The 15,645-nt window shown below is 43.6% G+C and overlaps 3 protein-coding genes across 3 annotated transcripts; 2 read left to right on the forward strand and 1 right to left on the reverse strand.

Annotated features, from left to right (window-relative positions):
- The first annotated feature begins 3,146 nt into the window (after window positions 1-3,146).
- Window positions 3,147-4,088, forward strand: LOC140279641 (olfactory receptor 8G17-like). Its single transcript, XM_072374795.1, has one exon. It carries the CDS (start codon window positions 3,150-3,152, stop codon window positions 4,086-4,088), a length of 939 nt encoding a protein of 312 aa, XP_072230896.1. The 5' UTR covers window positions 3,147-3,149.
- A 6,326-nt stretch (window positions 4,089-10,414) lies between these two features.
- Window positions 10,415-11,371, reverse strand: LOC140279329 (olfactory receptor 52N5-like). The gene is made up of 2 exons (XM_072374445.1): window positions 11,020-11,371; window positions 10,415-10,890 (listed from the first exon to the last, which is right to left on the reverse strand). Exons 1-2 carry the CDS (start codon window positions 11,369-11,371, stop codon window positions 10,415-10,417), a joined length of 828 nt encoding a protein of 275 aa, XP_072230546.1.
- Window positions 11,372-13,146: 1,775 nt separating this feature from the next.
- On the forward strand, window positions 13,147-15,509 carry LOC140279331 (olfactory receptor 2A12-like). The gene is made up of 4 exons (XM_072374446.1): window positions 13,147-13,238; window positions 14,044-14,436; window positions 14,648-14,874; window positions 15,184-15,509. Exons 1-4 carry the CDS (start codon window positions 13,147-13,149, stop codon window positions 15,507-15,509), a joined length of 1,038 nt encoding a protein of 345 aa, XP_072230547.1.
- Window positions 15,510-15,645: the final 136 nt, after the last annotated feature.

Below are 15,645 nucleotides of genomic sequence, written 5' to 3' on the forward strand. Positions count from 1 at the left end.
ACAGGCTTTAATCTGCACCAGAATCAATGAGGGCTGAGACAGTCTGATAATTCCCAGAGCAGAACAGCTTGACCTGAACCAAAGACTGAGAGGGCATTACCTCGGGATGACTGGTGTCTTTTACTGGACACGAAGAGGCGTAATGGCCGTCCTGACCACAGTACAGGCACCTGTTCTCCTTTAGGTGGCGTTGTCGTTCTGCTGTAGACAGCCGTGTCCTGCCCAGCTGCATTGGCTCAGGAGCGTCACAAGGAGTATTTGTGAGCTGCTCAGAAGGATGCATCGGAGGGTGGAATGGCTGGTTAACCCACACAGGTGAAGCAGCGGACCGAACTCTCTCTCTCCGCCGCTCTCTATGCGGATAGAGAGAGAGACTAGTGCATCCAAATCAGCAGGAAGATCGCGGGCCACCAGTTCATCTTTGATGTCATCTGAGAGGCCGTTGCAGAAGGCATCGAAGAGTGAAGCAGCGTTCCAGTTACTTTCAGCTGCTACAGTGCGGAGCTCAATAGAGTAATCGGAGACAGACCCCCAGAGCCAGGTTAAACACACCCCGAGCGACCTCTCTTCCGGAGGTGACATGGTTGAAAACCTTCCGCAGCTCCTCGGAGAACAGCTTGACGGATGAGCAGATGCTGGATTCCTTCTCCCACTCTGCAGTTCCCCAGTCTCTTGCTCTGCCGGTAAGCAGAGAGACAATTTACGCCACCCGGGATCTTTCTGTGGGGAAGGCGGAAGGCTGGAGTTCAAAGCCGAGGGAACACTGCACGAAGATTGGCTGGCAGCTACCCAGAACACTAGAATAAAGTTCTGGAGGAGGTAAACCAGTATCCGACACTGGAGGGGTCTGGACAGGAGGGCTGACCGATGATGCAAGTTTCGGACCACGAGAGTTCATGAATGCTGCCCAAGCTCCTCTCATGACGAGCTGCCACCTCCCACAGGCCGCCTGAAATGGAGGTAAATTGTTCGTTGTGGCACTGAAGAGCGCTGGCCTGTGCTCTCAGCTCCTTACGGATTGAGTCAGAGTCGGCTGGGTTCATGGTGGCCAGATTGTTCTGTCACGGTCACTGGTGCTGGCAAAGGAGAACCCAAAAGCACAACAACGAAGCAGGCGGGTTGCAAGGGAAGATCAGAGTCAAAACTAGGTGATCAGAATAAGGCAAACAAATCCGTCAAAGGGCGGGCAGGTATCCGTAGTCCAAGACAGGCAAAACAGGGTCAGAACAGGGGGGCAGAACTGGAAATGCTGGAGAGCGAAATACAACACAAGAAAATCTGGCAGGGATCAAGTGAAAATGGACTGGTATATATACTGAGGAACTAAGGAGAAAATGGACTGCAGGTGAAGGAGGAGATGGCCGGGGAAACCCAGGTGAGGGAAATGAGTTGATAGCATGGCAGGTAAGAAAGGCAGGATCTGAAATGACAGGAGAGTTAGTGAAGTGACATGGCTCTCCCTTAGAGATAGGGGGAGAAGCTCGGTCATCCGGGAGGGGTTCGGAGTAGAACCGCTGCTCCTCCGCTTTGAGAGGAGTCAGATGAGGTGGCATCTGGTTAGGATGCCCCCTGGACGCCTCCCTGGTGAGGTGTTCTGGGTCCGTCCCACTGGGAGGAGACCCCGGGGACCAATGTGGACCAAACTCTAACACCAGTCATACAGACACCAAACAGCCCCTATCAAGGGGTCCGGTACTCCATATTCCCGGAGCACCCCCCACAGGACTCCCCACAGAACATGGTCGAACGCCTTCTCCAAGTCCACAAAACACTGGTTGGGCAAACTCCCATCCACCCTCCAGGATCCTGCTGAGGGTGTAGAGCTGGTCCACTGCTCCACGGCCAGGACGAAAACCACACTGTTGCTCCTGAATCCCAGATTCAATTATCCGATGGATCCTTCTCTCCAGTGCCCCCGAATAGACCTTATCATGGAGGCTGAGGAGTGTGATCCCCCTGTAGTTGGAACACACCATCCGGCCTCCCTTTTAAAAGAGGGGGACCACCACCCCAATCTGCCAGTCCAGAGGCACTGTCCATGCGATGTTGCAGAGGTGCGTGTCAACCAAGACAGCCCTGCACCATCCAGAGCTTTGAGGAACCCCAGATAGACCTCTTCCACCGCCAAGGCCTTACCACCGAGGAACTTTTTGACCACCTTGGCAACCTCAGCTCCAGAAATGGGAGGCTCCATCTCCAACTCTATTTCTGATGACTTTTTAATGGCTAATGATTATTTTTATCCTCTTCTTCTTCTTCTTCTTTTTTGTCAGATTTAGGATTGACAGCGTTCAATGTATTCTAAAACTTAATTTTTCAAAGGTTTGCTCTCCACTAAAATAATTTAAAGGCCCTTTGAGCAGAGGCTCATTTGACCATCTTGGTTAATTGCAATAAGGAGTCATAGAGGTAAAACTATGTGCCTGTTGTGTTTCAGCCCCAGTTTGTAGCTGGGATTAAATGTGAGAAGTTATGGGCTGGTTCCCACAAAACTAAGAATATACACATATACACATAGGCTTATAAACAATCAATTGTGTATACCAACAGCATAAGGAGGATGAAGTGAAAGAAAAAACCTACAACTTTTATCTGAACATTTTGACATGTGATGTACTTGTAAAAATTCACAACAAAATAAGCTATTTCATATATTCTTCAGAAAATGTGCCAAGGCCAATGAGTCTGATGTTGAAAAAGTAAAGATTCACACTGTTATCCTTTGAGTAAAGACTGAAAACTGGTGCCAAAGACAGGAGAAGCAAAACAAGGGTTTAAATTATTGTTGCTTAGTGACAATTGCGATGACCAACACATGGACCTTTTTAGATATTACATAATTCATTGTGAGAGGCTGAGTGACTCCCCCTGATGGTTTAATCTGCATCTACAAATACTGTATACCTGGCTGTAGCTGGGTAATTAATGTTAACCTGTCCTTTATACCAGCAGGTATTTAGCTTATATTGATAATGTTGTTTCACTGAATGTTTTTCATAATTCCTAAATGTCATAATTACATCTGTTGTTGTTACTGTTTTCTCTTAATTTGTGAAATCTATCTGACAGGGAGGATCGTGTTGTTGCATTCGTTCCTCTAAAGAATTATTTGCTCCTTTTGTGAATATTTGGTTTGTTCCTTCAGGCTGATGGAAAACTACACCTACAACAGCTTTGTGCTCCAGCTGGAGGGGTTAAAGGTCGCGGAGGATTCTATTTACCTTGTTTTTTTCTTGTTCCTTTTTTCCTACATTGTTTTCATGGTCATGAATTTAGGGATTTTGGTTCTAATTTTCATTGACAGGAACCTTCATCAGCCTATGTATTTACTTTTTTGCAACCTGACAGTCAGTGATATTATTGGAAGTACCCATATTTTGCCCCGACTGCTTTCAGATCTTCTGCTGCCTCCATCTGAGCGCCTCATCAGTTATTATGAGTGTGTGGTTCAGGCTTTCATCACACACTTATTTGGGACCACTTCCCACACCGTGCTCATGATTATGGCCTTTGACAGATATGTTGCCATCTGCCATCCTCTGCACTATAGTTCCATAATGACCAACAAAATGATCATCAAGCTGACGGTTTCTGCCTGGGGGGTGCCCTTTGTTTTGGTCGGGATTCTGCTCGGTTTGACCATCCGACTGAACCGATGCAGGACTCTGATCACAAACCCCTTCTGTGACAATGCTTCATTGTTTAAGCTCTCATGTGAGAGTGTTGTCATTAATAACATCTACGGCCTCGCTTTCACTGTGGTTCTGTTCATAGCCTCTATAGGCAGCGTTGTTCTCACCTACACTAAGATTACAGTCGTCTGTCTGACCAGTAAGAACAAGTCTTTGAACAGTAAAGCCTTGAAGACCTGCAGCACTCACCTGGTTGTGTATCTGATCATGTCGCTCAGTGGATCTACCATTGTTATCCTGCATCGCTTCCCTCAGTATTCGGATTACAGAAAACTCTCTGCTATTCTGTTTGTTATTGTACCTGGTGGCCTCAATCCCATCATTTATGGTCTGCAGTCCAAAGAGATACGAAGTTTCTTATTTAAGATATTTCATAATAGAAAATGTAAACAGTAATACAAGTTTTCATTGGCAGATTATTTAATAAACCACATAAAACCTGTTCAGATATAAGCATATAGCATATTAGCTTTAGATGTATGTTCCATACATTGAACATATATGAATCTCTCTTTTAACAAAATAAGTAGAATAAAAAAATCTTAAATTCTTTATGCAGCAGAAAACTAGAAAACAGAAAATGCGATGAAGTACTCATCATTTCTCATTTTGATCTTTGCTGAATGCATGTTCGAAGAAATCTTTTCTAAAGTGGTCGGAGTAAAAGGAGAGTGATGACTTCAGTTTTATGTTAAAATCCAGGTAAAAACCTGTATCTAAGGTGAGGAAAGAACCTGTAAGATGGCAGGAAACCTTTCAGCAGTATAGTTATGTAAATAAAGAGGAGTAGCACATATTTTACACTGTTTCTTTCTGTATTTTGTTTATCAATCACCAAAAGTAAATTGCAGTGTTAATGACAGCCTTAATTTCTACCAAACTGAAGAAATCTCCAACTGAAGACCCTGTTAGCTTGACCAGTACGTTTAGTAGAGGTTGAAATGTTAGCAGTTATGCTAAGAAGCTTGTGCAACATCCCTCTGTCTACAATCAGCTCCAGTGCTTCCAAAACAGCCTAAAGCTCACAGACAGCCTTCTTCATCGGTTCATTTGGTTTCTTTAAGTCACTAGCCCTTTCCACACATCAGTTATGCCTTGTCTTCTTAAAAAAGATGTCAATATCAGGACCATGTAAAGAGCCAATTATTTGCCATCTGAAAGGTTAGCCGAATTTGGTACTGGGCTCCTAACCATTAAAAATCCCCTGATAGCAAGCCAGGTTCCCTTGGCCAGTGCGGAGCCACCTCATGTAGGTAATCATGTTAGCTGCCCCCCGGTAGGCACACAGCAGCCATCACCCCAGGCTAGCTGGACAATGGTCAATAAGAGGAGGCATACCTCTAAAGTCAAGCCTCTGGTTCACCATCAACCCCTCCAAGGTTCTAATAGTTTTTCCCCACTCAACGACACAAAAAACCTAGTAGTTGGTTGCTACAAAACCTGAAATGTAGTATTAGTGGTGGAACCGGCCCTCAGGTGTTTGAGTGTGGGCTGTATGCAGTGGGCTCGAGACCCTTGGTTTGTGTATGTGGAGGAAGTGGGTGGGGGGGTTAGAGGAGGAGAGAAAGGATGGACAGAAATGAGGTAGGGAGTGTAAAATAAATGGTTCTGGGAGACTTAGGTGTTAGGGCTATGGTCCTGTGACCTTAGGGTTAGGATAAATGGAAGGGAAAGGCATAAGAAAAAAGGAGCAGGTGGTCAGATATAGGGTGAAAAAAGTTAGCTTTAGCGAAAATTGTTGGAATTATGAAAATTAATTTTACTGTGGTGAAGCCAGGGGAAGGACTTATGGTTAGGGCTATGGTCCTGTGATCTCAAGTGTAGGCACTAAGGGAAGTGAAGGATAAGGGAAAAGGGCATGGTGTTCCTGTTCGGGATGAAGAACTACACTCACGGACACTTTGCAGACAGTATTCAGACATATCATTAATCATCAAACTCGGCTTAACCCAATGTCAAATAGGAGTCTTGTAGTCCAAGAACCTCCAGGAGTGTATTCTAGGAATTCACTGAGATAATCAGGTTGTTCCGCAACCCTTGCATTAGCAAAGTGGCCCAAAATGAACCTGCCTAAATAATGACAACAGTGGAAGTTTATTCCGTCTAGGAAGATTATCGCCCCCTGTGGAGCAAATGAGGGAATCCCCATTTATACCAAATAGAGAATAATACGGCTACATCATCTCATTAACCGCCACCAGACTATGTGGCTGTGTGATACCATATCTGAACTGAGACTACTCTGGAGTGTAGTTGTGGATCGCAGAGTTAAGAAGATTGTTCTGAGAGCTTAGTGCTCGACCCGTGGTTTCATACGACAACCTTCCATTCTGGTAAAAGCTAACCCCTGTGAAGTTTGGAGATGTCCCACAGAGTGGTGCCAAAAGGAAAAATAGTGGTTCAATTAGGTCAATATGTGGTAAATATGTGTTTGTTATTAGCTGTTACTCTTGAAGGTGGTGGTCAAGTGTTTTATCTGACTTGTGTGAAACTGTGAGTGTGTAATTAGCTGTAGAATTCTACTAGTTTTTATATTGTCGCTACAAGATTCCAAAAACTCATGAAGTGATATATGAATGTTCAAAGGTGTGTGGGTCTCAGGAGTTTACTCTTGAAACGGGTGGTAGCCTAGTGTTATAAACGTCCAACAGTAGTTGAGGACAGAAGTAATGTGTAAAACTACAGGGTACACCCTTAGGGTGAGTCAGATGATAAGACAGCTGTGTGAGTCAATGTTCATATTCTTGGTGGTGTATGTTGTAATGACACAGTTGAGCCACTAGTGTTCCCAGTCGCAGGGTGGTTTTATTACACTCAATTCTTGCATTTCCAACTCATTCATTCTTTATTCGGTCAAACATAGTTTTCATTCACATTATACTGCGGACAAGCCATGCTTTGGAGTTCTCCTTGTCCTCCTAGAACCCTCCTGTACCATAAAAGATGTAGAACAGAGCAGAAGTAACATTAAAAGCATTATGGACTTATACCAAACCGATAGCTCAGTAAGCGATTTCTCCCTTTTCATAGCTTTGTTAATCTGTTTTGTGGTCCTAGGTTTAAGGTTACTAACGCTATTAGTCTGGAGATGCCAGATGTATTTCCACACTATCAGGTAGCTAAGCTAGTTTCTTTGCACAATTTCCGGACTAATTCATCAGTGGTGTACCACAAGATCAGCGAACGTTTCAGCTGTTTATCACCATACGTTCTCACTTGTGGGGGCCCCTTGGTTGATCAAATCCAAAACCTAACCCTAACCCTGGTGGTTAGGGTTAGGTTTAGGGTTAGGGTTATTATATTTAAATCAGCCCTGCACCTGCGATTCCTCTCTCTGCACAATCAGAAAATAAAGAAAAAAGAATGAGTAAGACGGGGAAAAGAATAACTTAATGGAAAGCGAGATGGAGGTGCGACTTTCCGAGGTGGAGGCCTGCAAAATTGTGCTCTTTGGCACGATGTCCTACTGTCACGTTTTATGTTTTGATTATCTTGTTTTCAGGTCTTTTATCATGTTTTCAGGTTCTTTGTTATGTTTTCAGGTTTCTAGTCATGTTTTTCCCCTTCACTTAGCTTCACTCAAAGCTCACTCACCTGTTTTCTGTTTCACAGCTGCACATCGTTACCAATCACCTCCCACTGTATATAGTTTCCAGGTTTCCATCAGTCATTGCGAAATCCTCACTTTATCTTCCATGTTCATATCATGATTGTCAGGTCAGGTTTTTGCCTGCTGTCATAGTTCATAGTCTTGTTTTGTTTGTTAACCATAGTCTTCGTTCTCATGGTCTTGTTTGTTTCTTCATAGTTAAGCATTTTGATAATCCGGGTCAGCCGCGTCTTGTGTTCTTGTTAGTGTGCTTTTGCTTTTTGGAATAAACCTTTTGATTTCGAAGTCTGCATCTGGGTCCTCACTTCCTGCACCATCGATTCTTGACACCTACGACATAAGCAGCAAATGTAAGAGGAGTGGGTGGGAGCGAGTGAGCGAGGCCTTTAATGCTGAAGTGGTCCGATATTAAGGTGGATGTGAAGCGGAGACTGGCTGCCCATCGCCGAAGTGTGGCCAAAACAGGCGGGGGGGGCTGTTTGAACAGAGAGTCAGCACAACTATGGGTGACACTGCTCTCTCGGGGTGCTGGGTTTGGGTGACTCTGATTAAAGGTAAATACTGTATTTGTATTTGTGTAACTCACAACAACCTAGTGCAGAAGTGAAGCACTGCACACAGTTTCAGAAGAATTGCCCTCAAAACAGCTGATGAGCCAGTTGTCATCATGTGCCAGCAAATCCTCTCGGTCTCTGAACACACACTCTCTTCCAATTGCACCATTTACAAAGTCTTCCACTACCGCTAAAGCAGCCATTGTTTTTAATGATATGCACTGCAACACTTTGCACATGCTTTTATATCCACTCTGTAATTGCAGACACACGGGTGTGTTAATTGTTTGCACATCACTCAGTCTGAAGACAAATTGTGTTCACATGTATTTATTTTAACAGTTTTCCAACGTCACCTCTAAGTGTCGCCAAAGAATCAACAGCTGTAGAAAGGTGCGTACCACAGCCCTGAAGTTGGCGTGAGGCACCTCACATTTCCATTTCGCTCTTGATACATCTGATCATTGATGTGAAAAAGTGCATATGCCACATGTACATGAGGCCCCAGGAGTCTAACCGGTAGTGTTAATACAAGATGTATTAACATAAAATAGGTAACCCAAGCCCAAAGTCTCCCCCAAGGGTCCCACAGCCTCTGGATCATCTTGCTCTTCAACGGGGGCGAGCGTCAGACCTCCAACAGGCCCTCAGTCACTCCAGAACACATACACAAGAGACAGAGGAAACAGCTGGCATCAATACTGAGGCTAAAACCTGCTGAGAGTCCTAAGGGTCTGAGATCCTGTTTAAAATCCACTTTATCTGTTAAAACAGATAGAAAAAGGGTACTTAGCTGCAAGAGGGGTGCGTAGCCAGTCAGGATTCAGAGTGCATCATAGCACAGAAACAGCACTGGTGAAAGTTACCAATGATCTCCTCTTAGCTTCTGATAGCGGACTTGTTTCTGTGCTTGTCCTGTTGGATCTCAGTGCTGCATTTGATACGATCGATCACAGCATTCTGTTACAGAGACTTGAACATGTTATTGGGATTAAAGGAGCTGCATTAGGCTGGTTTAAGTCATATCTATCTGATAGATTCCAGTTTGTTCTTGTAAATGAAGAATCTTCCTCACACACCAGAGTAAGTCATGGAGTTCCTCAGGGTTCTGTGCTTGGACCGATTCTTTTTACTTTGTACATGCTTCAGGGAGAAACTGTCTAGTTATATAGTTACTCTGGAAGGTATAGCACGTCTGAGTTTCTCTGTTAAAGCTGCTGCCAACCCGACCCCCAGAAAAGCGGTAGATGATGGATGGATGGTATTTCCTTGGCTTCTTGTTCTAAAGTGAGGAACCTTGGAGTTATTTCTGACCAGAATTTGTCCTCTGACTCACAGATAAAACAGGTTTCTGCCTTCTTTCACCTTCGTAATATTGTTAAAATCAGTCTCAGAGTGATGTAGAGAAACTGCTCCATGCATCTGTTACTTCAGGATTGGACTACTGTAATTCTTTATTGTTGGGCTGTCCCACAGATTCTCTGAAAAGCCTCCAGCTGATCTTATAGTTAGGGATGGCTCAGGTGAGCCTGAAACATGTACATATGACATCATTGTTGTCATTAACTTGTGTTTCTCTCTCTCAGCAGGTATCTCTGCTTGTCTTTCAGGGCTTTTAAAATCAGTAGAAAATGTTCATACTTTGAAAATGAATGACCAGATTTCCCTTTTCTTCCACACAGAACTTCTTCTTTAGATTAAAATCAGTCCTGAATGAGATGCATTTTCTCCATTTTCTTTCATTTCGTTCCTTATTACGTGTCTGAAGTCATGTTTATCACCTCTTATCTGCATATAAACCAAAAACGGTTTGAATTCAACACGAGTTAAAATCCTTCCTGCTTTAAAAATTAGAAGTGAGAAATCTTTTGCCTGCTTATTCTGTGCTACCATATTAAAACTGATCTGCTCTGACAGAATGTCTGTTTCATGCATCTTCAAAGAAACTGAACAAACTGATAAATTAGGCTGTTTAACTCGTAGTGCTGATTAAGTAAATATGAATTTCTTAAGCTTCTCACCACAACGTACCGGTCAAACAACAGAGGGTGTTGACAGTTCTTCAGCTCTGATAAAAGAATAAACTGTTGAATAAACAGCTCTTTCCTGCCCACAGTAAATGACCTTAGACTATATCTCTGTCCCAGGAATGAGGATTCAGATGCATAATTTATCCTCCTTTTTTTGTGTTTTTCATTGCATCCTCTTTCTTGTTTTTTGCACATAAATGCATAATATAATGCATACATAATTGCTGGATATGAAAACAAAATGTTCTACTTGTGTTAAGTGACCAAATGAGTTTCACTGCCCTTTTACCCTCCTCTGAAGGGCACTTTATGAAGTATTTTTTCTAATTGTATGCAAATCTTTACCAAACAAGTCATGACGAACAGAGCTCATGCATGCATGTAATTCTGTGTCTTACTGATGATTTACGCAGGTTCAATCAGAGGTTTAGAAAGTACAGATTCATTACAAAAGATCATTCTTTGTGCTGTCATGTTTAAACAGGTCTTATCTGGTTTATTGTAGTAATTTGCCAATAAAGGTTCATGTTACCGTTGACTCTTAAGTGATGGCAAAATTTTTCTATTATGAAATATTTTGAATAAGAAACTTCGTATCTCTTTGGACTGCAGACCATAGATGATGGGATTAAGGCCACCAGGTACGATAACAAACAGAATAGCAGAGAGTTTTCTGTAATCCGAGTACTGAGGGAAGCGATGCAGGATAACAATGGTATATCCACTGAGCGACATGATCAGATACACAACCAGGTGAGTGCTGCAGGTCTTCAGGGCTTTACTGTTCAAAGACTTGTTCTTACTGGTCAGACAAACGACTGTAATCTTAGTGTAGGTGAGAACAACGCTGCCTATAGAGGCTATGAACAGAACCACAGTGAAAGCGAGGCCATAAATATTATTAATTAAAACACTCTCACAGGAGAGCTTAAACAGTGAAGCATTGTCACAGAAGGGGTTTGTGATCAGAGTCCTGCATAGATTCAGTCGGATGGTCAGACCGAGCAGAATCCCGACCAAAACAAAGGGCACCCCCCAGGCAGAAACCGTCAGCTTGATGATCATTTTGTTGGTCATTATGGAACTATAGTGCAGAGGATGGCAGATGGCAACATATCTGTCAAAGGCCATAATCATGAGCACGGTGTGGGAAGTGGTCGCAAATAAGTGTGTGGTGAAAGCCTGAACCACACACTCATAATAACCGATGAGGCGCTCAGATGGAGGCAGCAGAAGATCTGAGAGCAGTCGGGGCAAAATATGGGTACTTCCAATAATATCACTGACTGTCAGGTTGCAAAAAAGTATATACATAGGCTGATGAAGGTTCCTGTCAATGAAAATTAGAACCAAAATCCCTAAATTCATGATCATGAAAACAATGTAGGAAAAAAGGAACAAGAAAAAGACAGGGTAGATAGAATCCTCCGTGACCTTTAACCCCTCCAGCTGGAGCACAAAGCTGTTGTAGGTGTAGTTTTCCATCAGCCTGCAGGAACAAACCAAATATTCACAAAAGTGGTGATTAACTGATCCTAGAAATATGAAAACAGATCAGATAAAATCAGATTAGTTACAGAAATCAAGAGAAAGGGCAACAATGACAAATGCAAAGTGAAACAATCATATTACTTCAAATCATTTTGCCAAAACGTCTGAAAACAACAATGCAACTGCTGGAGTAATACCTGCTGGTGTAAAGTGCAGGTAAACAGCTACACCCGCAGCAGCAGTGTGGAACGTATTTGTAGATGCAGGTTGAACATCAGGGGATCACTTTGCCTCTTGTAATGTCTGATGTAATGTTAAGAAATCAACATTTCCATCCCTGCACAGAACAGCAATATTTAACCCTTGTTTTCTCATCGGGTCTTTGGGATTTGGGATTTGGCAGTTTTCAGTGATTCCTGAAAGAATAGTGATGCAAGTAATTACTTTTTATCCCCAGATTCACTGGTGCTAGCTAATTTTCTGATAAATGTGCACTGTATCGGTACATATTTGTAATTTGGTGCTCATATTTGATGTTCGGACACAAGAAAACATATCCATATATCCACATATCGGGTGATGCACGATTCTTTTTCTGTCATATTTTTCCATAGTTATGGCAGCTGTGACAGTTCCAGACAGTTTCAGCTGTAAGTCACTGTCCAGTCAGCATAAGGTACCGGTTCAGGTTGAAAATCACCCCAACTGCTCCCATTGACTCTAATATAAAATCTGTTTTTTTCTGGCGTTACGATACAATCTCTATGGGAGGGCTCGCTCCAACGTGCTTTGGTCATACGTAACGTGAAGATAGCTAGCATAGCCACCGTATGCTAGTCCTTTTCAAGGTCAGCATGGTGAGTGTACGGAGTAACTTAATTGTTTCCATCCATCCATCATCTGCCACTTATCCGAGGGTCGGGTCGGGGGCAGCAGCTTTAACAGAGAAACCCAGGCCTCCCTGTCCCCGGCCACTTCCTCCAGCTCCTCTGGGGGGACCCCGAGGCGTTCCCAGGCCATAGTCTCTCCAACGTGTCCTGGGTCTCCCCCGGGTCTCCTCCCAGTGGGACGGGCCCAGAACACCTCCCCAGGGAGGCCTCCAGGGGGCATCCTAACCAGATACACCTCATCTGACTCCTCTCAATGCGGAGGAGCAGCGGTTCTACTCCGAGCCCCTCCCGGATGACTGAGCTTCTCACCCTATCTCTAAGGGAGGCCCAGACACCCTGCGGAGGAAACCCATTTCGGCCGCTTGTATTCGCGATCTTGTTCTTTCGGTCTCTCCCCACAGCTCAGGACCATAGGAGAGGATGGGAACGTAGATTGACCAGTAAATAGAGAGCTTCGCCTTCTGGCTCAGCTCTTTCTTCACATCGACGGGTCGGTGCAGAGCAACACTGCAGACGCCGCACCGATCCGCCGTCAATCTCACGCTCCATTCGTCCCTCACTGTGAACAAGACCCCGAGATACTGGAACTCCTTCACTTGGGGAAGGATCTCATTCCCGACCCGGAGAGAGCATTCCACCCTCTGCAGGACCCACACTTAATTGTTTCATTCAAAGAAATCCTCTTCAGTCGGCATAGCAATGGGGATAAAATGGCAACCAAACAATCAGGACCTCCCAGACCAAATTTAAATATTTTAAAAAATCCTCAGAAGGAGGGAAATCATATAACCGAGGATTTTCGCTACTGTTGCCCCCCCTGAGAAATTTGTCAGGAGCCGCCACAGGATCCAGGTCTGATGGGTCACTTTCCTGGTGGGGATGGCGTTCTCGACAAGGAAGTTTATGTACGCTGCTGCAAAGTCGGTCGTGAGTGTCCAGGACCACAGTGCCACATACAGCACTGAGACAGAGTTATACAATGCTTATGTTTATGCATTTAGCAGACGCTTTTATCCAAAGTGACTTACAGATAGGCAGATAGGGTAAGGGGGCCTTGCCTAAGGATCCCTACTGGAGACAGTACCTTTCATGCAGGGGATTTGAACCCCTAGAAAGTGCATGTATGCATAGAAAGACAAAGTGTGCAAACATTAAAACATTAAACACAGTGCAACAAGGACACTTCAGACAGTGAAGCATTAACCAGTGTAAATGAGGTAGGTAGCAGGAAATAGATGTAAACACAGAACACTTACAGTTCTGCTACAGAATATAAGTAGGTGGTGAAAAGTATAGTTTTCCAAAGTGTTCAAACTGAGCCCTCGCACTGAAAACATTACGTACTGGTTTTCAGTCTTTGCTCCATAGAGATTTCTCCTGATTGGTGTTTCCATGGCGCAGCTGACTCTGGAACATAAAGAAAAGTCATTATAAGACGACACGCTTTCATCCACAAGTCAGAACAACATCAGTGTTCTGACAGGCAGGGGAGAGCAAACTTCATGCTGTCCCCAAGAATTAAGTGTTGTGATCGCTGTTCTAATGATTAATAAGATGAAATACTGATTTTCTTAAAGTCTGTTTCTTTATCAGGTGTCAGTTGAATGTTTTGGAGGTACAGCTGTTTGATAGATTTTATTAAACCAGCAGTTATGTCACATGTGTATGTGTTAGCTAACATTTGACAGGAATAAACATTAGAACTGATAAATCTAACATGATAAATATCTGGCCTGAATACAGACGTGTAGGTTTTACTCTGCCTGTCTTTTACAGATCCATACTGGCTTGGATGGAGAACCAAACAATGGTCACTCCTCTAAAACAGCCCATTGTGTTTGAGCTGGAGGGGTTCGATGTACCTACAGGCTACGGCCCTTTCTTGTTCTTTCTGGCTCTGTTTGCCTACATAGTGGTGCTTCTGGGGAATGGCATAGTAGTGAGTATCATTGTCATGGACAAGACCCTGCACAGGCCCATGTTTGTCATGGTTTGCCACCTGGTGGTGTGTGATCTGCTGGGGGCCACTGCGGTGCTGCCTCGCCTCATGATGCACTTCTTGATGGGGCAGAAGAGGATCGCCTACAATCTGGCCATCGCTCAGGCCTTCTGTGTGCACACATATGGTGCAGCAGTGCAGACTATTCTGGGTGCAATGGCTTATGACAGGTACCTGAAATGAATGAGAATGAGACAGTTTGTCAAGTTATTTGTTGAGCTGCTTTGTTAAAATGCTGTTTGATGGCTTACAAAAAGGCTTTTTCCCTCTTGCTCTTATTTCTTGTTTTCAATCTAGAGAAAACATTTCTTATAATTTCGATATGGCTGCTCTGCTGCTGGATAAACTGCACAATTCCTTTTTGAAATGCTCTCTGCACAGGTACGTTGCAGTGTGTGAGCCGCTCCGGTATCACGCCATCATGACGTCGGCTCGGCTGCACATCTGCTGTGCTCTGGCCTGGATTGTTGCCCTGCTGCTTATTGCTGTGCTCTTCACCTTCCACATAAATGTTCCTCTATGCGGCCAAACCATCAGACATGTCTACTGCAGCAACCGGAGCATCCTGAACCTGGCCTGCATTCCAACTCCCATAAACAACATCTATGGTGAGTGCGTTTGTTTAAAATGTAGCTTTGCTTTTCCTTTTGTCCACAAATTACTGTCAATGTCTGAAAAGACCTTGCTTTGTTTATTTCAGCAGAAAAACTCATAATTATAGCTGTTAGAACTTTAGTTTTGCTGATGGATTGTTGTTTGTTTCGTACATTTTCAATTAGGTATGACTTTTATTCAGAATTACAGAATTTTCACTGAGGTCCTGAGCATAAAAACAGAGAATAAGCATCATATGTGTCACTAATATTAGCTTTTTAAATGTTTTTCAGGTCTATCCATGACCTGGTCTTTGAGTACAGGCATCTTCATCATCATTGCTTTTTCCTACATCAGGATCCTGAGTGTTGCAGTAAAACAAGGCAGAACTGACAGAAACATCCGCACCAAGGCCTTTCAGACATGCACACCCCACCTTGTTGTGTACGTGCTCTATGAAATCGCTTCATTGATTATAATTGTGAGTCTCAGATTTCCCTCTGTCACCCAAAACATCAGGAAGTTCTTCAGCATTTTACTCATTATTATTCCTCCAGCTATCAACCCCATCATCTATGGACTGATCAGCAGAGACCTGCGTTCCAGCATTATTAAGCATTTCTCCCTACAAAGCTGTCACAAAAACTGAAAAACTTGCACTGTGAATGAGTTTCTTAGATCATTATATTCCTGAAAATGGTGGTGGGACAGTAGCACCTGATATTGTAGATGTTGTAGGGGTTGAATACATATAGCACATATCTAAAAAGGACAACTGTCCTCAA

This window comes from Leuresthes tenuis, unplaced genomic scaffold (genome assembly GCF_036924035.1).
Source record: "Leuresthes tenuis unplaced genomic scaffold, fLeuTen1.0.hap1 SCAF_21, whole genome shotgun sequence".
NCBI classification, from domain to species: domain Eukaryota; kingdom Metazoa; phylum Chordata; class Actinopteri; order Atheriniformes; family Atherinopsidae; genus Leuresthes; species Leuresthes tenuis.